Source organism: Nansenia antarctica (assembly GCF_963989245.1).
Source record: "Nansenia antarctica genome assembly, chromosome: 4".
NCBI classification, from domain to species: domain Eukaryota; kingdom Metazoa; phylum Chordata; class Actinopteri; order Argentiniformes; family Microstomatidae; genus Nansenia; species Nansenia antarctica.
Window position 1 is genome coordinate 75837503 of NC_137689.1, and position 25136 is coordinate 75862638.

At 46.0% G+C, this 25136-nt stretch overlaps 1 protein-coding gene across 1 annotated transcript; it reads right to left on the reverse strand.

The window, feature by feature from the left end:
- Positions 1-375: 375 nt before the first annotated feature.
- On the reverse strand, positions 376-20272 carry LOC308156394 (solute carrier family 2, facilitated glucose transporter member 11-like; the record flags this gene model as incomplete). Its single annotated transcript, XM_080529732.1, has 12 exons — positions 376-594; positions 1577-1704; positions 1787-1862; positions 2412-2513; positions 12996-13106; positions 13733-13923; positions 14398-14546; positions 15092-15221; positions 16721-16845; positions 17638-17798; positions 19212-19331; positions 20249-20272. 12 exons carry the CDS (start codon positions 20270-20272, stop codon positions 376-378), a joined length of 1536 nt encoding a protein of 511 aa, XP_080385858.1.
- Between the last annotated feature and the right edge of the window lie 4864 nt (positions 20273-25136).

A 25136-nucleotide genomic window follows, 5' to 3' on the forward strand; every position in this document is an offset into this window, starting at 1 on the left:
CAATCCATCTTTTAATGTTTCCAAGTTAAAACCAGTTTAACGATTTACCATTAAAACGGCTAGCAAACAGGAAATGGCTCGGAGGTTGAGCAAATCTTAATTGCAGAGGAGTGTCAATGTAATGCACACGGTTAGGTTGTCATCAATCTTTAAGCAGGAAAAGAGAAAACCCAGTGTGACACACAGGCGAGTCATTTTTATAATTGCAAACAGCTGAGGCCACGGGCCGTTCATTATGTGGATCACTGTAGCCGGTCCCAAACACATAACGCAATAATGATTTTTGCCTCGTACTTCGTTTCAAACACACCATTATTTATGTTGGTGCTATATTTACATCTCAATACCAAGAAGACACAAAGGCAATATCAGCTTTCAGAGTTTAGTGGCTCTGCAATACTCTGTGTCGCCGGCTTCTAACTGCCTGGGTTTGCTCTCTCCTGAGAGGGGGTGTCGGGGGTGCATCCGGCTGAACTCAGACGTGATCTCCAGGATGGTCCGGTTCTTGGTCTCAGGGACGTTGTACCACACAAACACCCCGGACAGGAAACAGAAGCACAAGAAGATGAGGAAACAAAAGTAGTCCAAATGTTCCTGCAACAAAAATACACATTTTGTTTGAGTGTGTGTGTGTGTGTGTGTGTGTGTGTGAGCTTTTATAAGTGGACATCTGGTGCCATTACAGTCCAAATAAAAAAGATTGGTCAAACCTCCGTTTCATGTCATGAATCAAACTTATTCAAGACATCTTCTGTCATTTCAGGATTCAATGCGAATGAATGAATGTATTTTTCTTTACTACAGAAGTAAAGTAGTAAACTGTAAATGTCTGAGGCTCCAGGTTCCAGAGAAAGGGACAGGCAACAACTGTTACAATTACAACTATTGAATCCTGCCAGATACTGTTCTTAATTATACAACCAGATGTGACTGTTCTTAATTATACAACTACCTCTTTTTTGCCAGACTTCTAGTTAGGTTTTCTCAGTAGATGTGAGTACAGGTTCACTACCCTGGCTCCCCGCTGGTGGAATGAGCTTCCCACGGCTGTCAGGACTGCAGAGTCACTCACTACCCATCTTCCATCGGAGACTGAAAACCTCCATCTCTTCAGGTTACACCTTAACTGCTCCTCCTGAGACATCCACTACCCCCCTGTACTGTGTCACCTGAGACACCTGATACCTGACAACTGTTCCTGAGTTGCGTAATTTTTCAAATGTCAGTTATTTTTCAAATGTCAGTTATTTTTCAAATGTCAGTTATTTTTCAAATCTTACTCTCCTGTCAATGGGGCTGCCTTCGTAAATTCGCTCTCAGAGCGCCGAGTGCACACTGGGTTCAACATCATAAAGAGCCCAAGTGATTTGATTGGACAAAAGGGCATTCCATGAGTGCTGATCAGATTTCCAGAGTGAATTTTCGAACGCAGCTGATGACTGATTCACTTGCTTAGTCAAGTGTAGCGATTGTAAGTCGCTTTGGGATAAGGCGATAAGGCGTCTGCTAAATGGCCAAAATCTAAAATGAATGAATGAAGGTGCAGAAGGTGTGTGGGTCCAGAGGAGCAGCTCACCACTATGAGAGGGAAGGTCAGGCCCAGGAGGAACAGGCCGGTCCAGTTGAGCGTGGTGGCGATGGTGAAGCCCGCTGACTTGTAGCGCTGAGAGAAGATCTCCCCTGGCAGAGGACCTGTCACTCCAGCTAGGGAGCCAATCACACGGCAGGGATTAGAACATGTAGGGTCGGCTTCACAGGCGAGGCTTAAACCTGACCCTAGACCCACCTGGTCCGCTGGAGAAGAGGAAGATGAAGATGAAGATGAGGACCATACTGCAGTACGGCATCCAGGAGACGTGTTTCTGAGGAACAACACATCATCACCTGGGTTCATTTTATATTTAGTTTTATTTACGAGCTATTGATTCTGTAAACCAGAATCATAACGAAACTATGACCAGAACTAACCTTCTAGTTAGTTATAGTTTCGTAGTATAGTAGTAGTAATAGTTTCGTTATGATTCTGTCGGTATGATTCACACAATCGGTTGTTGGGTTCATAGTTTGTTAATAATATATACTATAGTATGTATAGTATTGTAGTATAGTATAGTAATAATATAGTATTAACAAACTATGAACCCAATAAGTGACTGTGTGTTGAACCAGGGTGTGGAGAGGCGTACCTGCAGGTAGAGAGACAGAGAGGAGGAGGAGAGACGTACCTGCAGGTAGAGAGACAGAGAGGAGGAGAGGCGTACCTGCAGTTAGAGAGACAGAGAGGAGGAGAGGCGTACCTGCATGTAGAGAGACAGAGAGGAGGAGGAGAGGCGTACCTGCAGGTAGAGTGACAGTGAGGAGGAGAGGTGTACCTGCAGGCAGAGAGACAGAGAGGAGGAGGAGAGGCGTACCTGCAGGTAGAGGGTGACAGTGAGGAGGCCCAGAGCTGCCGCCATGCAGAGGTACCCCCGGTAGAGGAGCAGCTTCTTCCCTGTGCTCTCGATGACCATGACCTATGACCCCGGAAGAAGGTGTCAGAGTTTCACAGTTAACACTGTCGGGGGCGGCAATCAGAGGGTCGCTGGTTCGATCCCCCGCCTCAGGAGGGAGCTGCATGTGAGCTGGTGACTGGAGGGCTGCTGCCATCATAACTAAGGTGCCTAACGCTGCCGTTGTGCCCTTGAGCAAGGCACTTAACCCCTAATTGCTCCAGGGGCGCTGACTATGGCTAACCCTGTGTCTAGAGCAAAAAATACATGTCGCTGTACTCTGCAATGACAAAGGTTGAATCTAATCTAAATCTAATGTTCACCATCAACTGCACCAGGTGCACATGTAACAGAGTTGGGAATGTATGTTTAGTTGTGGTGAATATAGATGAGTTTCGCCGTGCTTGAGCAGCCCTGGTTGTTGTTGGAGCCCCCCTTTGGAGTTTGGGTGTACTGCAGGTCTGCGTGTTCTTTTGTCCTTCTCTTGTTGCCGTACTTACGGTGGAACTAGAACATGGCCGCCATCTCAATGGGTATGTGCGCTATGTAAAATGCTCCTCGTGTTTTGTTGTTTGTATGGAGAATCTTGTAATGTAGGGTGAAGGTGTTGGTGTAGTACTGTGCTGTTTGTTTTTACATGTATTGTGATGATGTGATGTATTGTGATGATGTGAAACAGAACATTTATTGTATGTTGTTTTGAACATGCAGATTCACAAGCAGACCAGAGAAGAATTGTGTTCTATATGTCTTCTCTGCAGGTATGTCGCTCCACATGTTGTTTGTAATTGTTATTTGTAATGTTTGAGGGAAGTTTGTGTTCTTTCTGTGAACAAATTGTCCTGATGTGAAATGTACATAGACGGTGGTGGGAGAACATGGCCGCCATCTCAATGGATTCACAAGCAGACCAGAGAAGAATTGTGTTCTATATGTCTTCTCTGCAGGTCAAATAAACGAATTAAATGAAAGAAGTTTGGCTGTTTGACCATCGTTACACTGGTGCCGTGACACGTCGATCTCAAGATCAGCTGAACGCCGATCTCCGTGGATGCTGCGTGGATGCCAGGTCTTAGTGTGATAGATCAAGTGTGGTCAGAGTATTATAGTAAATGGTCATTCAGTCTGAGGTCTGTGATTATATCAGTTTAAAAAGTGCTTTGATTGTTTTGGTTTTTATGTCCTGCTGTAACTTTATATTTTTTTTTAAACATTATTATTATTATTATTTTTTTCATTCAGTAATATTACACAACGCAAGTCTGTACCACTATGGCTCAGAGGCCAGGTTTTAATGATGAGATTTTTGCCAGTCCAGTGTTGCCTATGGGGAGGGGTGCATGGGGGGCATGTCAGAGCAGAGCAGACAGTGCCGTCATAGACATCGACAGTGACATTGACATTGACAGTGCTGTCAATAGTAGGGAGGTGGGGTGTTCCCAGTTGTTTATTGACAGTGGTAGAGGCACAGGGTCAGGTCAGGACCCAGGTTGTGCTGCTGTCGGACAGTTTACAGGGGAGGCTCCTCCCACATCCACACCCAGTGTTAATGACACTGAAGCTCTTCATCACCTTTCAGACATGATGGGTCAGCTAGGTGCTCAGATTGGCGAGTCCATTGTAACCAAGTTAATTTCAGCTGGTGTAGTTCACTCAAGTAGTATGAGCAGTGCACACCTCAACTGCACATCGCCTCCAGATCCTGTAACTGATCCTAATGTTGTTAGACAGGAGGTTCCGCGCGTTACTGTGAATGTAAAATCAGACAGGGAACCACCAATGTTCCGAGGTGATAGTTCTGATAAGTGTTCAGTCCAGGACTGGATTGACATGTCTAAAGCTTATCTGAGAAAGCAGAAATGTCCAATGCATGAACAGGCTGAGGAGATACTGGCAAGGCTGATGGGTAAGGCAAAGGATGTCGTGAGGGTTGGTTTGCGTAGCGATCAGACACTTGATGTGAAGCAGAACCCTGATCTCATCTATGATATCCTTCTCAAGTACTTCAGTGATGTGTCATCATGCCTCCCGTTGTCAGATTTCTATGCCACTCTACCCAGACCCAATGAGAACCCTGTAGACTACTGGTTGAGGATCAACAAAGCAGCTGATGTAGCTGGTGAGGGCCTTCGCAGACAAGGTAGGAGGATGGAGAACGTGGGTGAAGAGGTAGCACGGATGTTTGTCAGGCATTGCCCGGACTCTGGACTATCCCGTATTCTGGAATGCAAGGCTATTGAGGAGTGGAGCTCACGAGACATACAGTTGAAGATTGATAATTATCAGAGAGAGCTGAGAGCCTCTGGCAGGACCGGTAGTTCTGTGCCATTGAAGAGCCATGCCACCGCCCTCCACACTGTGCAGTCTCATCCAGAGCCTTCGATTCAGTCTGTGTCTGAGCAGTGTTCCACCCAGTACCCCCCTGCTCCTGCCCATGGTCCAGTGTACCACACACAGTGTCCGCCTTCTACCCTCATTCCTTCCCAGGACCATGCTTTAGGCCAGCTTCCGTGCCCCTCCTCCGCGACTGCTGTGGCCCAGAACACTCAGCAATCTGAAGACAGGATTCTTGCTCGCATTATGGAGAGGCTGGAGCAGATGATGGGGAAAGTGCAGCAGCGTGACAGTGCTCCTCGTGGCGGAAGATACCAGGGTGGCGCCCGTGAGAAGGCCTGCCGAGTCTGTGATGACAGTAGACACACTACCATCTCACACTGCATGTCAGAGAGGCTGTGCTTTGTCTGTTTAGCCCCAGGTCACACAAAAGTTGAGTGTCCCACCAGGTCGTCCCGAGCACCTCAGCCCCAGGGAAACTAGGTGGCCTGTATTCAGAGGGAGAAAGTATAGGTCGCCAAGTAAACTCCCATTGTGAGGACGAATCTAGTGCTGAGACAGTGTATATAGCTCTCAAAAGCTCAAGTGATAACTCTGAAGATATTGTTTATCAGAATACGCATACAATTAGTGGTAGTGACAGCCTTTTCTACACACCTGTGACAGTTGGTAATACAGTGACTCTAAATGCTATGCTAGACAGTGGGTCTATGGCTTGTACAATGAGTAAGACGGCAGAGGGAAAGCTTAGAGAGGTTGGAGTTGCTACAGAGCATAACCAGTTCAGTTCAAATGTGGTGCTTGTTGGCTGTGGTGGTCGCCGTGTCAAGCCTGAGTCAGCTTTCAACGTGGAAATGGAGGTGTATGGCTGTAGGATTATGGTTCCCACTCTGGTAGTTGAAGGCCAGCATGATGAGTTGATACTAGGCACCAATGTTATTAAATATATCCTCCGGCAGTATAAGCAATGTGATGGCTACTGGAAGGCTGTGTCTACGCCCTGTCCTGCTGGCGATCCAGAATCTGAACAGTTTCTCTCGATGCTCGCTGGTCTGAACCGTTGGCGAGGTGACGTCATACCTGACAAGATAGGCACAGTCAGGTGCAACTCAGCCGTGTGTCTTGAGCCTGGTCGGGAGTACCTGATGTGGGGCAAGCTACCCAAGTCCACTATTGTGTCTCCTGGTAGCGCTGTGATGACAGAGCCCACATCGTGTCGCTCAGCTCCAAGAGGGGTTCTGGTGGCCAGAGTTGTTACTCCTTTGTGGGGAGACGGATGGGTTCCATTGAAGCTGATCAATTCGTCCGACAGGCCCGTCTTGGTAAGACGCAATGCTAAATTGGCCGACGTCTTCTCCTGCATTGCGCTCGAGGACATGGATGAGACCGGACCTGCTGAGGTCCCACTACTCAGTTGCTGTCAAGTAACCCCGTCCAGTGAAAATGCGGCCCGCACTGTTGATGAGGAACTGAAGTACATGGGATTGAGTGGGCTCGACATACACTCCTGTGACGTGTCTGAACAGTGTAGAAGCAAGATGGCTGACCTGGTTGTGCGCTACAAGGACATCTTCTCACGCCATCACCTGGATTGTGGAGAGGCAAAGGGCTTCATACATCGCATTCACCTCTCAGATCACAGGCCATTCCGGCTCCCATTCAGACGAGTGCCCCCCAGTCAGTATCAGAAGTTGCGCCAAGTACTGAGTGAGATGGAGGAGAAAGATATAATCAGGAAGTCAACCAGTGAATATGCATCTCCGTTGGTTCTTGTATGGAAAAAGAACGGAGATCTCCGTATCTGTACAGACTTTCGCTGGCTGAACAAGAGGACCCTGAAGGATGCTCACCCTCTCCCTCACCAGGCCGACTGCTTAGCTGCACTTGGAGGTAACTCCTTGTTTAGTACTATGGATCTAACCTCAGGGTTTTATAACATGCCACTACACGAGGATGACAGAAAGTACTCTGCCTTTACAACACCTATGGGCTTGTATGAGTATAATCGCCTCCCGCAGGGCCTCTGTAATAGTCCTGGGAGCTTCATGCGTATGATGACTAGCATTTTCGGAGACCAGAACTATCTGAGCTTACTGGTTTACCTGGATGATTTATTGGTGTACGCCCCTGATGAGAGGACAGCTCTGGAACGCTTGGAGATGGTGTTCAGTAGACTGCGTGGTCATAACCTGAAATTGGCCCCCAAGAAGTGTTTTTTTCTCCGGAAATCCGTCAAATTCCTCGGCCACATAATTAATGACAACGGTGTGTTGACTGATCCCAGCAAAGTTGAGAGCATCGCAAAGATGACAAGTGCTGACCTGATGGAAGCGGACGGTGTAACCCCCTCACAGAAACGAATCAGATCTTTCTTGGGGATGATCAATTATTACCAGCACTTTGTGCCTAGCTTCTCCGCTATTGCAAAGCCTCTCTTCTCTCTGTTGACGGGCCAGAAGAGAAAAGGGAAGGTGAAACAGTCCAAACAAAGGTCACAAAGCAGGAAGTTGAAGGTTACTGACTGGACCCCCGAAACGGAGCAGGCTTTCCAGAAGCTGAAAACGGCGCTGGTTGAGACGGCTGTCCTGGCTCACCCTGATTTCAGCCGTCCCTTCATGCTGTCAACGGACGCGTCCCTTGATGGCATCGGTGCTGTCCTGTCGCAGATCCAAGAGGGTGAAGACCGAGCGAGGCCAATCGCATTCGCCAGCAAGTCCCTCTCTCAGTCTCAGAGAAACTACCCAGCCCATCGGTTGGAATTCCTAGCCTTGAAGTGGAGTGTCTGTGACAAGTTTAGCCATTGGTTGAAGGGGCATGATTTCACTGTTTGGACGGACAATAATCCATTGACTCATATCATGACGAAGCCCAAGCTGGACTGCTGCGAGCAACGATGGGTGGCTAAGTTAGCGAGCTATAACTTCGACATCAAGTACGTGCCAGGCCCACAGAATGTTGTCGCTGATGCCTTGAGTCGTGTGCCTTTCGTCAAGCAGAGAGTCAGTCACAGATTACTTGAAGAGCCCTACAAGAATCTCCTCTCCGAAGTCCAGGATGTGTCGAGTGCTTCTGTACAGGACGCCTTCCGGTCGTCCAATGATAGTGGTGACACTCCACGCCAGGCAGAGAGTTACGCTCAAAGTGTCCCATCACCTCTGCATGTCCACGCTCAGTCTATGGAGATGGATGAAGTGTCTGTTGTTCTACAGTCATATGACGATCTGTGGGAGGTCGGAGCAAGAACGCGTGCTGTAGCAGTCTTGCACCATTTGCCTCAGTTAGTCCCAGGTGGTCAGGACTCACTTCCTGCTTACAGTGAGAAGGAACTCCGGGATGAACAGCTCAGAGACAGAACTCTCTCTCGAGTCTTGTACTATGTGGAGAGACATCGGAGACCCTCCAGGAGAGAGAGAGATAAGGAATCAGTCACAGTCATGAGGTACCTGAAGCACTGGGAGAAACTTGTTGTGAGCAATGGGATACTCTACAGAGTCTCGAGGGATCAAGTCGTGAAGTCAAAACGCCGCCAGTATGTGGTTCCTGAGTCTAAGAAAGTTGAAGTTCTGAGAGGTGTTCATGACCATGCCGGCCATCAAGGTCAGTTCAGGAGTCTTGGCTTGGCCAGACAGAGGTTCTTCTGGCTCAACCTCGACAGAGACGTAAGAGACTACGTCCGTAACTGCCAGCGGTGTATTGTCAGTAAGACTGTTGAACCTGCTGCGAGGGCGCCTTTGCAGAGTATCACATCAACCAGGCCACTTCAGCTGGTTTGCATTGATTTCTGGTCAGCGGAGGACTCAAGGAACAAGTCAGTTGATGTGTTAGTTGTTACTGACCATTTTACAAGAATGGCCCAGGCATTCCCCTGCAAAGATCAGTCAGCCAAACAGGTGGCGAGAGTTCTATGGGACAAGTTCTTCTGCGTCTTTGGGTTCCCAGAACGTATCCACAGCGACCAGGGAGCTAGCTTCGAGAGTCAACTAGTGAGTGAGCTGCTCAGAGTCTCCGGTGTCAGAAAGTCGCACACAACCCCGTATCACCCGATGGGTAACGGTAGTGTGGAACGTTTCAATAGAACTCTCGGTAACATGATCCGAGCGCTTGAACCAGAGGCAAAAATCAACTGGCCGAGGCGTTTGCAAACTCTGACGTTCATGTACAATAGCACAGCGCATGAGTCAACTGGCTATGCACCTTTCTATCTGATGTTTGGGCGTACTCCTCGTCTCCCTGTCGATATACTCTTCCGGACAGTCCTGAATGATCCAGCTGTGGTCAGCTACGACAAGTATGTGATGTCTCTCACGAAGGATCTGAGAGAAGCTATGGTCATAGCCCAGGAACATGTCATAAAAGAACAGCACCGTCACACAGAGCTCTACAACAGACGAGTGAAAGGGCCCACCATTGACGTCGGAGACCGTGTGCTGTTGGCGAACAAGAGAGAGAGAGGAAAGAGAAAGGTGGCTGACCGTTGGGAGTCTACTGTATATACTGTGGTGGATAGGAACTCTGAGACTCACACATATAGGATACAAGACACTGTCACTGGACGAGAGAAGGTAGTCCACCGTAATCTATTGTTGTTGGTGAACTTTCTGCCGGTGTATGATACGAGTGTGATCTCTGACCCAGTTTCATCCCTGTCTGCTGTTCATACATCAAATGAGCCAAGTGACATGTCCGTGTCGGAAGTGGAACAGGATTCCTTGCCTGGGGAAGTGAGTAGAGGAACCGCGTTCGAGTCGGAGAGAGTGGATTCCTGTCCTGGGAGTGAGGGAGGGGAGGTTGAAGACATGGAGTATGGGGGTAGAGCTGTTCGGGAGAGGGATGTTCCCTTGACTGTTCCAGAGCCCAAGGATCCCAAGGGAAGAACCCTGGAGTGGGTCACCCAGTTACCATTCCCTGACCACTCACGGACAGAGGCTACTAACACTGTAGTGTCTTCAGTCTCGTTTGCCCCTCAGAGGGTTCCCGAGCAGATGGCTGAGGAGCAAATGGTAGATCAGTCCATTAACTCTGATTCTAGATTTGTGGTTAGCGCTGATGATTGTACTGATGTTTCTGGTAACACGAATCAGATAGATGATGCTAGTGACACACAGCGTACTGACACTCTAGCTTCTGTTACACAGTGCGAACATCCTAGTACAGTCACACAGGTCAAGTCCAAGTTTGGTCGCCTTATCAAACCAGTTGACAGATTGATTTATACTATGTCAGGACAAGACATTATCCAAGACACTAAGTCAAACATTCGAGCTGTTTGTAGGTCAGTGTTTCAGGCTTCCCACAGTTAGATAAGCCGAAGCTCAGTTCAGTGCATGTATACACTGTGCACACTGACATCCTATGACATATAGGTTTGTTCGTTATTCTGATTGTTTCATAAGAGGTTGTGGCCTCTTGAAGGCTAGTAATACACAGAAAAAAAAAAAAAAAGGGTCTTGTGGGGTGTAGAACGCATCCTACCGCCAGTAGTTGGTTGGAGAGATAGGTTACCTCTCTTTCCACTTCATCCTTATAGGATACTTTTCAAGTTGGCTGTCCTGTCCTTTGGCGGCCCTATGTAATAGTGTAAAAAGTAAAAAGTAGTGTTTAAATGTATAGTTGCTGCTCAAGGTTGGCGAAATTCAGGGGAGGTGGGTGTAACAGAGTTGGGAATGTATGTTTAGTTGTGGTGAATATAGATGAGTTTCGCCGTGCTTGAGCAGCCCTGGTTGTTGTTGGAGCCCCCCTTTGGAGTTTGGGTGTACTGCAGGTCTGCGTGTTCTTTTGTCCTTCTCTTGTTGCCGTACTTACGGTGGAACTAGAACATGGCCGCCATCTCAATGGGTATGTGCGCTATGTAAAATGCTCCTCGTGTTTTGTTGTTTGTATGGAGAATCTTGTAATGTAGGGTGAAGGTGTTGGTGTAGTACTGTGCTGTTTGTTTTTACATGTATTGTGATGATGTGATGTATTGTGATGATGTGAAACAGAACATTTATTGTATGTTGTTTTGAACATGCAGATTCACAAGCAGACCAGAGAAGAATTGTGTTCTATATGTCTTCTCTGCAGGTATGTCGCTCCACATGTTGTTTGTAATTGTTATTTGTAATGTTTGAGGGAAGTTTGTGTTCTTTCTGTGAACAAATTGTCCTGATGTGAAATGTACATAGACGGTGGTGGGAGAACATGGCCGCCATCTCAATGGATTCACAAGCAGACCAGAGAAGAATTGTGTTCTATATGTCTTCTCTGCAGGTCAAATAAACGAATTAAATGAAAGAAGTTTGGCTGTTTGACCATCGTTACACACACAATTAACACGCCACAGGGGGGCGCTATTAGTGCATAATAACAGGCGGTGTCATCATGACTAAACAAATGGTGTCAAGGTGAGCCCTGTGGATGTTCTGACTCTCAACAGATACAGGTGAGATACAGGTGAGACACAGGTGAGACACAGGTAAGACACAGGTAAGACACAGGTAAGACGCAGGTAAGACACAGGTAAGACACTTTTCATTGTGACAACAGATCTGACATGTGAGAACATATGTGACACAGTCTGGTCATCTGGTCCGCATGTCGGCAACCAATCAAAATGTTCAGACTTTTCTTTTGAAACACGGAACTACGTTTCAACGTTGTTGAGAATCACAAGAGAAAACTCAAGCCAAAATGCTGCAAGGCAATGGATTGGGCGAGTAATCCCCCACTGCTACCTAGTTAACTAGAACACTACTTTACATTATTACCTAGTTAACTAGAACACTACTTTACATTGTTACCTAGTTAACTACAACACTACTTTACATTGTTACCTAGTTAACTAGAACACTACTTTACATTGTTACCTAGTTAACTAGAACACTACTTTACATTGTTAGCAGGCTCACAAAACAAACTGTGTTAGTTGACTAGCGATGTGTCGTTGATTTTCAACAACGCAGAAACGTATTCACATTTTTCTAAAGAAAAGTCAGATCATTACATCAGATCCTGACATGAGGACCAAAGCATTAGAACGTGTCACATATGCCCCCCCCCAGTATAACAGGGCCCCCCGGTGTGGCACTGCCAAATGTGCCATAAATATATATGGTGTACTATAATTAATTACCCAGAAAATAACGTATGAAAGGGGTTATTGAAATGAAATGTCCTCAAAGGTGTATATGGTGTGGGTAAATGAAAAAGAAACATGTCATGTGTGGTGAAAGGTCATTTGTTTCTGTCCATGTTCAATACTATGTCCATTGGCAATGTACGGGTCGATCGGGGAAAGACGCGACTTTTGGAGGCACCTGTCCACTATAAGGGAGGGGTCAAGTAGGAAGCAAAGGGGGTTGTTTTGGGAGAAATATTTGGAGAGAAGCAGATACGAGCGCGCCAGTTTTAGTATTGCAGCGGCTTAAGTTACCACACTGACGGACTAAAGTTTGAACCGTTGATCCGGGGAAATCAAGTTAGTTTATTACACGGAGATCACAGAGACACTTTTTATCACCGTCGTATGTGGATTACCTGGTCATCGCAAGAGTTGACCAAACCAATTCTACTCAACGCTCATCGCTGTTCCACATCTCTCCCAAGGAACGGGTGAGAGCGATCTATTTTGTTTTCTTTTGGGTTTTATGCAATTGCCTTTTTGGGGGGGTTTAATTAAGACTGATCAGTCTCGTTGCGCCGTGCGTTTTTCCGTCCTGCGTTGGACAAAATGACTTTGATTCAGCCTGGAACCCTGTGGACGGGCCTAATAGGCTAGGGTTGTTGAGACTCATTCTCTTTGATCCAGCTATAGTTCGCATTGCGGACAAACGGGACTGGTTAGGGATTGTTATTTGTGTTGTATATATTTTGTTGTGAACTTTCATTTGATTTCGAAATACAGTTTATTGATGATTCAAGCCATTTTTCTCATGTCATGTATCATTTCATTACTTAAGCAGGGGGAAGTTAACATTATCCTTAAAAGAATCGATTTTGCTATAGCACAGACTGGCTCACTACAGGTCTGATTGTCCTCCTAAATTTCGTTGTTTGGTACCTGTACTGTAGCAATGACAATAAAGTCCATTCATTCATCATACCAGTATAACAGGGCCCCCCCAGTATAACAGCCCCCCCCCCCCCTAGTATAAGGGGGGACACAGAGCTGTGGTGAGACACAGGAGGACTCACACACGCCACGGAGGTGCAGATCTCACACAGGCCCGTTCCCAAGGCAACCTGCCGCAGCTGGCCGGCCGGGATCCCCGCTGCGCTGAACACGTCAAAGGAGTAGAGGTACACCTGCACACACACACACACACACACACACACACACACACACACACACACACACACACACACACACACACACACACACACACACAGAGACAGACACACACACACACAGAGACAGACACACACACACACACACAGACACACACACACACACACACAGACACACACACACACACACACACACACAGAGAGACACACACACAGAGACACACACAGAGACACACACACACACACACACACACACACACACACACAAAGTAAAGGTAAATGGACTGCACTTACAGTATATAGCGCCTTTCTCCAAAGCGCTTTCCAACAGCCTCTCATTCACCCATTCACACACCAATGGCAGCAAGCTACCATGCAAGGCTGATTGCCAGGGGTCATGTGACTGCCAGAGGTCATGAGGCTGCCAGGGGTCATGTGACTGCCAGGGGTCATGTGACTGCCAGGGGTCATGTGACTGCCAGAGGTCATGAGGCTGCCAGGGGTCATGTGACTGCCAGGGGTCATGTGACTGCCAGAGGTCATGTGACTGCCAGAGGTCATGTGACTGCCAGAGTTCATGTGACTGCCAGGGGTCATGTGACTGCCAGGGGTCATGTGACCAGGGGCGGGGGGGCGTGACTCACAGCGTTGATGCCGCAGAGCTGCAGGGTGGAGAAGGTGACCAGGATGGTCAGCAGCTGCCAGCGCATGGCCGCATCCCTCAGCAGCTGCACCACCGTGTGGCTGCAGACGCCCTTCTGGGCCGCGTGCTCCTGCAGCATCTCCTCCACCTCCCCGCTGTGGTCCCGGCTGCCCCCCCACAACCTGCGCACCGCTACGGGGGGGGGGCGGGGGACAAAACACATGAAGGACAGACCAGAAAGACTCACGTTATCATATGAATAATGGAAGTTTCTTTATTTATCCCCGAGGGGGGAATGTCTTTCTCACAGCAGAGAGATTTAATAGAGTATGGGGGGGATAAAGAGACACATAATAGATCATGAATAAAAATAGGGAATAAATAGAATGGAAAAAGGGAATAAATATAGAGAGTGGACACAACAGGACGACAGAGACTAACACACAGTTACGCATATTAACAACATTGTTAAAGAATACAGTGTGAGGTCAGAAATGATGATGATGATGATGATGATGATGGTGATATTGACTCTGTTCTATGTGCTGTTGCTTGTTGTTTCTGTGTTTTCTGTTTTTACCATATTGTCAGCATCTTTGAGCCCCGGAAAAACGCTATATAAATACAATGAATTATTATTGTTATTATTTCTCCTCCCTGGCGTACCGTCCTCACAGCCCTGGCGGTCCCCGCGGTCCAGCAGCAGGTATCGGGGCGACTCGGGGAGGAAGGGCAGGGTGAGGAGCTGGAGGAGGGCGGTCGCCCCGCTGAACCCCAGCAGCCAGGGCCACCTCTCCTCCGTCCCCAGCAGCTCGCTGCAGGGGGTCAACCAATCACATCATCACACGCTGTCAGCTGTCCTTACCTGGGGGGTGTTCCATCAACGTTACTAAAGGACAATCCAGGCTTGATTTTGATAAATCCCCAGAGATTTAGACCAAATCCAACCCAGCCTTATTTTGATAATGTTCTCCAGAGATTTAGACAAAATAAGCCTGGATTTTCCTTTAGCGACGTTGATGGAATACCCCCCTGGTTAGTAGGGTAAACAGGTTAAAACTGAGGGCCAATCTCCGATAAGTACAACCCACAACAACACAAGCAGACATGGCCCCACAGACAACAAACACTCGCATCTCAGTGTAAACAGTGTTTATTTATTTATAAAGTAGTCTGACTGTCATCTGGAATGTAAAACCATCCCTGCTGACACCTGACCCCCACCTACCTCACCTGACCTCACCTGACCTCACCTGACCTCACCTCACCTCACCTGACCTCACCTGACCTACCTGACCCCCACCTACCTGACCTCACCTGAGCCCCAGGTACCCCCCGCCCACCCCAGGTATTTCCTCACCTGAGCCCCAGAAGTTGACCAGAGAACCTCCCCAGGGAGACGAAGGTGGCGACACACACGCCCACCATCCCCCGCAGACGCCGGGGGGCGCACTCCACCAGGTACATGGTGTGGACCGTCAGGCTGACCCCTGCACAACACAACACAACCCCAGGTACATCAGAGAGGCTGACCCCTGACCCCTGACCCTGCACAACACAACCCCAGGTACATCAGAGAGGCTGACCCCTGACCTCTGACCCCTGACCCTGCACAACACAACCCCAGGTACATGGTGTGAATAGAGAGCAGGGTTCCCACACCTTCTGAAACATCAAACTCAAGCCCCTTTCAAGGACTTTCAAGACTCAATTCCCTCAAATTCAAGGACCCAACACGGCATAGTTTGAGACAGATCTAAATGAGAGTTTATATAATAGGAACTATCCGCTCACAGACAACAATTAAAAAGAGAGGCGTGTGTGTGAACACTAGATGGTCTCTTGCCTTCTCTACCACAGCACAGCAAAACAATATATTGTGAAATATGTGTAAAGTTAAGCAATACAGAGACTTATTTACTAGTTGACGAGCTAAGTAAAACATTTTTGAATATAGATTTTTTGAGAGAGAGAGAGAGAGAGAGAGAGAGAGAGAGAGAGTGGAATTCAAGCACTTTCAATGACCCATGTCTATTTTCAAAGACTTTTAAAACTTTTTTTTTTCTCTCAAATTCACAAACTATACAATAAGCAGGATATAATCAAATCAAATCAGTTTTTATTTGTATAGCGTATTTCTCACAAAATGTGAACCAATGTGCTTCACGAAGAGCAAAGAAGATAAAGCAACAACTGAGATGGACATTTAAAACCACATGATGACAGAACACGCAAGCAAGCAAGCAAGCAAGCAAGGGCGAATATCCAGGAACACTCCCTTGCAGCCCTCTACTCAGAGCGACTGCCTCCAGTTTGCCCGCCAGCGCACAGCAGCGGCCCCCAAACCCCCAAAGGATATAAACAACAATCAATAGCGTCAATAATAGAACAGGTGATAGCAGCAGAATGCTAATCAGCATATCGACATTCTCAATGTGAACAAAACCAGCACGGAGAGTTCAGATTGGAGTATCAGGTTGTGCAGAAAAGGCTGTGCAGGTTACAGTGCCATGTGACACACCGTCATAGTAGGTATGATGATTCATTGGGACAGGTTTTGTGCTGAGTCATACCCTGATGGACAGACCAGGGCGTTAGGCAGGGTTCCTACAAGTTTCAACAAGTCAAATTTAAGACCTTTTTAGACCTTTTTTTACCTCTTTGAATAGAATTTTAGACCTATTCGCGACACCATGCGAGAGCTTTTTGTCATCCTGCCGTAGCTTCGTTCGCCAATAATTTCTCCCAGGGCAGCGAATTGCATTTTTTTGGGTTCCAGCTTCATTCATTTCCACGTAAATAGATGTGGCCGGACTGATTTCCTTGCAGGAAAGAGCTGCACCTGTTTAGACCTAGCACCTAATGTTTTAGACCTAATAACTGAAACTTGCGCCCTTTTTAGGCCTTATAAATCGGATTGCTGGATTTTAGACTTTAAGGCTTTTTAAGACCAGCGCGGGAACCCTGGTCAGGGCTGTCTGCAGCTCACCTGCGTTGATGCCGTAGAGCAGCCGTCCAACCATGATCATCTCAAAGGACACGGCCATCTTGCTCAGCAGCATCATCACAGCTCCTACCATGGCCACCACGTTGTTCAGTAGCAGACATCTCTTCCTGAGAGGGACAGACAGACAGACAGACAATAATGAAATAATAATAAATAATAATAGTTTTATTTCCCATGCAATCAACTTGTCAGTCAATTGTTGGAATTAGTTTTTTCTTTTGCTCTAGTCACAGGGTCAGCCATAGTCGGCGCCCCTGGAGCAATTAGGGGTTAAGTGCCTTGCTCAAGGGCACATGCTCTAGACTACTGCTGCCCCTATAGAACCGCTGGCCAGGACTGCCCTCCCTTTGCCCACTCCATTCTGCCATGCGGGGGTGGGGGGGGGGTGGTAGCCTACAGGCTAGAGAGGCCGGCTAGCAGAATCAGAAGGTCGCTGGTTCGATCCCCGCCTCAGGAGGGAGCTGCATGTGCCCTTGAGCAAGGCGCCGACTATGGCTGACCCTGTGACTAGAGCAGACAAATACCACATTCCAACAGATGCCTGCATCAGGGCCTATAGCACGATGTTATGATGTCATCATGGCCTATAGCACGATGTTATGATGTCATCAGGGCCTATAGCACGATGTTATGATGTCATCATGGCCTATAGCACGATGTTATGACTGCATCAGGGCCTATAGCACGATGTTATGATGTCATCATGGCCTATAGCACGATGTTATGATGTCATCATGGCCTATAGCACGATGTTATGATGTCATCATGGCCTATAGCACGATGTTACGACTGCATCATGGCCTATAGCACGATGTTATGACTGCATCATGGCCTATAGCACGATGTTATGATGTCATCATGGCCTATAGCACGACGTTCACTGTTGTTCTGGAACTTACCGTCCGTATGTGGAGGTGAGCGGCCCGGCGGCCAGCGACCCCAGCAGCCCCCCGACGCAGAAGATGGAGACGATGAAGGACCAGATGAGGCTGACCTGCCTCTCCTCCAGGGGCCCGCCGTACCGACGCACGCAGGTGGTGTTCACCAGCTCCTTAATGAACTACAAACACATCACCAGCTCCTTAATGAACTACAAACACCAGCTCCTTAATGAACTACAAACACCAGCTCCTTAATGAACTACAAACACCAGCTCCTTAATGAACTACAAATACCAGCTCCTTAATGAACTACAAACACCAGCTCCTTAATGAACTACAAACACCAGCTCCTTAATGAACTACAAACACATCACCAGCTCCTTAATGAACTACAAATACCAGCTCCATAATGAACTACAAACACCAGCTCCTTAATGAACTACAAACACCAGCTCCTTAATGAACTACAAATACCAGCTCCTTAATGAACTACAAACACCAGCTCCTTAATGAACTACAAACACCAGCTCCTTAATGAACTACAAACACCAGCTCCTTAATGAACTACAAACACCAGCTCCTTAATGAACTACAAACACCAGCTCCTTAATGAACTACAAACACCAGCTCCTTAATGAACTACAAACACCAGCTCCTTAATGAACTACAAACACCAGCTCCTTAATGAACTACAAACACCAGCTCCTTAATTAATGAACTACAAACTATAATAATATATGCCATTTAGCTGAAGCTTTTATCCAAAGCAACGTACCTGCAGTGAGTTGCAGTGAGTGCATACATTTTCAACATACTGACAACATGGTCCCAGCAGGAATCGAACCCACAACCTAAGCGTTGTCAGCACCATGCTCTACCAGCTGAGCCACAGAGGAGCAGCAGCCATGTGACCTCCCACACACAGCAGTGAACGTGTCATTCAGTAACTTCCCAATTCCAGACCTTCTCTCTCATTTCACACATTTATTTAATTATTTTTTTTAACCAACTGGAGATTGATCTGTTTTACTGTGTAGTGATTCATCAAACAGCTCCACATCATTTGCGTCCGACAATGATTTAGACTGTTTTAGCAGGGCGACATCAATCTCCTGGCGTTCAGATGGTAAATGTACTGACTTAAATAGCGTCTTATTCCAAAGCTCTTTACAACGGCCTCTCATTCACCCATTCACACACACATTCACACACCAATGGCGACAAGCTACCATGCAAGGCGCCGGCCCGCTCATTGGAAGCAATTTGGGGTTCAGTGTCTTGCTCAAGGACACTTCGACATGTGGCCAGCCGGGGCTCGAACTGCTGATCTGCCGACCTTGCGATCATTAGACGCCGACTCTACCTCCTGCGCCACAGCCGCCCCTACGGGGGTCTACCGCCCCTACGGTGGTCTACCAATGTCTACGGTGGTCTACCATTCTCTACGGTGGTCTACCAATGTCTACGGTGGTCTACCTACGGTGGTCTACCATTCCTCTACGGTGGTCTACCATTCCTCTACGGTGGTCTACCATTCTCTACGGTGGTCTACCATTCTCCTACATCGACACCAGTGAAGTGGATCAACTCACAGACGAGGGGGACGTCAGGACAGAGATCTGGAAGCCGTACTGGAACGTTCCGCCGATCCCAGTGATGAAGATGGCTGCAACAAGAACAGGGCTCTCCAGCTGCATGGAGAAGAGGGAGCATCATCATAATAATAATAATAATAATACTAATAATAATAATAATAATTCATTGTATTTATATAGAGCTTTTCCGAGGCTCAAAGACGCTGACAATATGGGAAAAACACAAGACACAGAAACAACAAAGCAACAGATAACATGAGCACATAGAACACAGAGTTAACCAACAGGGAACAAATTAACACAGCAATGTCCAGGGGGGGAGGGGGGGGGCAGGGTTAGGGGAGATGGTTCGTGTTAGGGGAGATGGTTAGCAATCATTAGCAGGGGGTAGCAAGGGGTGTGGATTTGTACATGGAGAAAGATGATGGGGGATGAAGGTTAGGGGGGAATCTGGCCCTCCCTTCCTTACAGTATAACAAAGGTGAGGAATGATGGCACCAGAGTGAACATGCTTGCTCTAGTCTAGACAGTCAATTTACTGTTGTGAGTTTTAAGTCTTAAATGTAGAAAAATGTCTTATTGCATATAATAACTTTCTCCTACAGTATGCATGGGAGAACAGGTAGGTTTTGAGATGGGATTTAAAAGTGGAGAGTGAGGGTGAGTCTCTGAGTGGCTGAGGATGATTTTACTAATAAGATATATAAATAATAATAATATACGCCATTTATCTGAATTTATTTACCCAAAGCAACTTACATTGCAGTGAATGCATATTTTCAGTATATATATATATATATATATATATATATATATATATATATATATATATATATATGGTTCCAGCGGGAATCGAACCCACAACCTAAGCGTTGTTAGCACCATTCTCTACCCACTGAACCACAGAGGACCACATAACAGTAACATGTTTAAACAAGAATGTCAAACTGGCAGTTCATGTACAGTTTATCTGTCAAAAAACAATGTAAACAATTTTAAAAATAGATAGACAGTATAATCACTTAAGGACTTACCAGGGTCGCTAAGGCGTGGGACATGGCTGGACTGTTGCTGTGTTCTAGAATGAAGACACCACTGGCTAAACTGAGAGATGCCTAACCGTCGGTTGTGAAATGGAAGCTCTTCCTGAAACATTAACTTCTACACTTCTACCCCAGAATGATAAGACTGCAGACAACACACCTGTTTGACTACTGCACTCTCAGAATGCGCGAAAAAAACGGGAAAATGACCTTGCCCTCCTTGGGGATTTTTTCTACCAGACCCTGTCACAGTTTATGTACTTTATTGCAGTAAAGTACTTAAAATGCAGTTTAGCTCACAAGGTGTTCTGGGTTCACACACACACACACACACACACACACACACACACACACACACACACCACACACACACACACACACACACACACACACACACACACACACACACACACACACACACACACACACCCTTCCTCCTGGAATTCTTTACAGCAGAGTCTGAAACTGTCTCATCTTCTGATCCCTCTTTCCAGTTTCAAGCTCGAGTCTATGATTTGTTCTTGCAATTGAGTTGACCCTCCCCTTTGCCCATTGCTGACCCCTCCCTGTCCCTAGCTCTTTAGCTGTCTAGTTTTAGGTTTTGTAGTTTTAGTTTAGGTTTAGACTATCTTAGACTGTTTTAGACTAGTTTTAGTTTTAGACTATGTAGTTTTAGTTTAGTTTTAGACTATGTAGTTTTAGTTTAGTTTTAGACTATGTAGGTCAGGTTTTGTATTGTATTTGTTTGTGGTGGATGTATCAGTCTGTCTCGTTCCAGCGAGTCAACTCATGTTGACTCAATAAGACATGCGCTTGATGGGGGGACGGTTGATGGCTCGATCGTTTCCGATCAATGAACAAAGACATCGGGTTCCCCCACCCCAGCCACACACCACATTTTACATTTACATTTACGTTTTTGGCATTTAGCAGACGCCTTATTCCAAAGCGACTTACAATCAATACATTTGAATACTAAGCATGTGAATCAGCAGTCCACCATTCGTTGCAGGAAGAGTACTCTAGCTCGGGCCCGGGGCCACTGATAGAAGGAAAAACCTTCTCCCTATTATCGCCTTCTACTAAAACATTTTTTTTTTTTTATTGCCGGAGAAACTGAGAAACAGTACAAGGGGGGCAATAGAAGTTCTTAGGGACACATAGCATACCTCCGCCCTATATGTATTTATCATCATATTTCTCAATATAAAACGGAGGTACGATATATGGCAGATAATATGTATGGTATATTATGGCAGTTTCTGGCGCCTGTCCCGTTCTGTTGTTCAAAGAATATAATATAAAACGCATCACTGCACTGCTGTCTGTCCTGTGTTGTTTTGTTTGCATTGCATTTTAGCACAGTGCGCCGATTAGATAGAAGATGTTCTACAGAGGGTGATGTAACCCCTCCCTCCCCTCCCTTCCCCCACCCCTCCCCTGCTGTTGTGTCTCGTTTCCCCCTCCCCCCTTTTCTTCGTTTTGTAATCTTTGGTTGTGTTATGTTCTATTGTAAAGCGCTTTGAGTTGCATTTCATGTACGAAAGGCGCTATATAAATAAAGCTTTACTTTACTTTACTTTACTTTACTTTGTATGCCTGTGAACAGGGCCCTGTTCCACTAAGCGAGATTATCTTCTAAGCCTCGATAAAGTTCTAAGCCTCGATAATGTTAGCTTCGGTTCCATCAATGTGGCTCAAATAATTCGCTGCTTGGTTGAGCTCCTTCTGAGTCAGATATAATTAGCCTGGTCACGAGCAGGCTAAAACACTGGCTAAAGTAATACGTGCGTCAAAAAAGCCTCACAGGCGGAAACTACATCCCGAACAACAGTTCCTCTTTTAGGAAATATTAGTTCCCACTTCACACGAGATAGATAGATAGATTGGTTGACTGTGTCATAGATAGATAATTTTATATTTTGAAAGCGTGATCGATCGATAGATAGTTTGATTGTGTGATAGATAACTTGATATTTTGAAAGTGTGATAGATAGATCGATAGATCAATAACAGGGCTTAAAGAGGGGAAAAATCCTGTGCCTGAAACTTTTTCTTGGGGAGGGGGGTCACAAACTGATTAAATCACTTAAGGCCAAACTGATTGCATCACTTATTAAGCCACTATCACTAAAACAATAGATCAATAGATCTCCATCAAGTAGAATACTGATGACTAGTGACCAGTCATGCACGAGGGCTGACGAGTTGGCGATGTTTACTTTCCTGCTGACTAGGTGTTGTGTTGTTACTTTGGCCAGATCATCATCAAAAAATCGAACAAGGACATTGAGGATTTTGTCCATGTTAAGATTAGTAGCTTCGTTGATATTCATTGAAAACGTTGCTTTTTTTAAGCTTTTCACACAGCCGTTTTTTCAATTCCGGGACAAAGGCCATGTGTGTTTAAATAACTGGCGTGCTTATTGGAAACGGACAGCTTTGTCAGTGCATTTCTGTCTTCTGATAGCTTCTTGCACAAATCGACGAGTGGCTGAGCCATTGTGAAAGACAGATCATGTTCAGCTATAAACGCGCACACTCGGATCTTTTGCTCGCAAACACGGTCGGTCATTGAAGATGAAGTGGTAGGCTACCTGTCGCCGTCGCTCCCGGCAAGGTTGTTGTATGAGCAAGCGCTCGAACCGAAGCTTGGTGACCGGGATCTGAGGCATGTCGAGCAATAACCTTTTTCCCACTACTATACTTTATACTATACGATATATATGTATATATATACTGCCGTAGACGAGTTTCTTTGAGCACGGCGTACAGAAACAAGCACCCGGCTCCCTCAGTTTGAGGCACCACGTCCCATAAGGCTTCCCGTCACTACTCTCCTCTATCCATGCCCAGCGCCATTTATTCCTTACTCCTCGTTCTAGTATAGCTGTGTCTTCGCCATGTTTAAGAAACTTGGCTTCCATTTTAATAGACTCTTACTAAAGTTAGCGAGATAGCGGGCTGCTAAAAGCGAACGTCTCTACAAGCTAACATTACACTCATTCAAACTTCTTAAGGCCCGCCCCACTACTCTGCCTCCGATTGGCTAGAAGTCGTTGGTTGGCTTGAGCAATGTGATACCATTGGTAGGCGGAACTGTCTCTTTGCTGAAGATGACTCTTTAAATTACGATGCAAATAGCATGTTTTTATTTTTTATTTTATTGCTCAAAATTCCCCCGCGCCGGAAATCCGGCACCGTGCCGGAGAACTTTAAGCCCTGCAATAAATAAAAGAGTGTAAAAAAAAACAACGGTAATTGTTTCAACTTGCATTGCTGTCATCACAGCGGTCTGGCTGGCGCAGTGGTTAAGGCAGCCAGCTAGAGTTCCAAAGGTTGTGTGTTCGAGACTTGACTACGTTATTTATTTATTTTTTTTACATTTAACCGAAGCCTTCATGCAAAGGCTTAAACACCATTGTAATCGTGTCAGTTCTTGTAAATTAGCCTGCACCATAATTTTATAGCCTACATACTTTTTTAGATGAGATTTTAGATTAGATTCAGACAACGAAATGCGGTAAAAAGTGTGTCCGAAGAGGGATTCGAACCACCGTCTAAAAATGACGAATAAATACCATGGCAGTGGTCGGTACCACTAGGCCATTGTGACGATATGACGGTTTGTAGCCTGCTGCTGATATCACCACAGTAGTAAATATTCATTTATTAAAATATGAACATATAACAATAACTGGGGCTAGTATGACCTACGCATTTAATCGGTCAGCAATTTCTTGCCAAACCATTTCCCTCGCCTTGTTAATTGCGGCAGTATTGCACTATTTTACATCTTATTTTTCCGTCTTCATAAAGATCAATAATTCGGAATGCTGCGCAAATGTAGGACCCCTGCAGAGTGGAGTATCTTCATTTCGACAGATCGACTCTTCGGGGCTCTTTATGTCTGCGTGCACGCGCCCATATCGAAGATTTGTAAGCCTGTCTTCTGTGAACACATAAAAAGCCCTGAAGTGTCGATCTGTCGAAATGAAGATACTCCACTCTGCAGGGGTACTACATTTGCGCAGCATTCCGAATTATTGATTTTTATGAAGACGGAAAAATAAGATGTAAAATAGTGCAATACTGCCGCAATTAACAAGGCGAGGGAAATGGTTTGGCAAGAAATTGCTGACCGATTAAATGCGTAGGTCATACTAGCCCCAGTTATTGTTATATGTTCATATTTTAATAAATGAATATTACTACTGTGGTGATATCCGCAGCAGGCTACAAACCGTCATATCGCCACAATGGCCTAGTGGTATCGACCGCTGCCACAGGATTTATTCGTCATTTTATATCGGTGGTTCAAATCCCTCTTCAGACGCACTTTTTACTGCATTTCGTTGTCTGAATCTAATCTAAAATCTCATCTAAAAAAGTATGTAGGCTATAAAATTATGGTGCAGGCTAATTTACAAGAACTGACACGATTACAATGGTGTTGGAAGCCTTTGCATGAAATCTTCGGTTAAATGTAAAAACATTTAAAAAAAAAAACTTAGTCAAGTCTCAAACTCGCAACCTTTGGAACCCCAACCGACTGCCTTAACCACTACGCCAGCCAGACCACTGTGATGACAGCAATGCAAGTTGATAGACATACCTATTCATTTTATTTTATTTTTTACACTTTTTAATTTATGTATCCATCGATCTATCTATCTATCACACTTTCAAAATATCAAGTTATCTATCACACAATCAAAATATCAAGTTATCGATCACACTTTCAAATGATCAAATTATCTATCTATCACACAGTCAACCAATCTATCTATCTATCTCGTGTGAAGTGGGAACTAATATTTCCTAGGGAGGAACTGTCGTTCGGGGTTTAGTTTCCGCCTGTGAGGCTTTTTTGACGCGC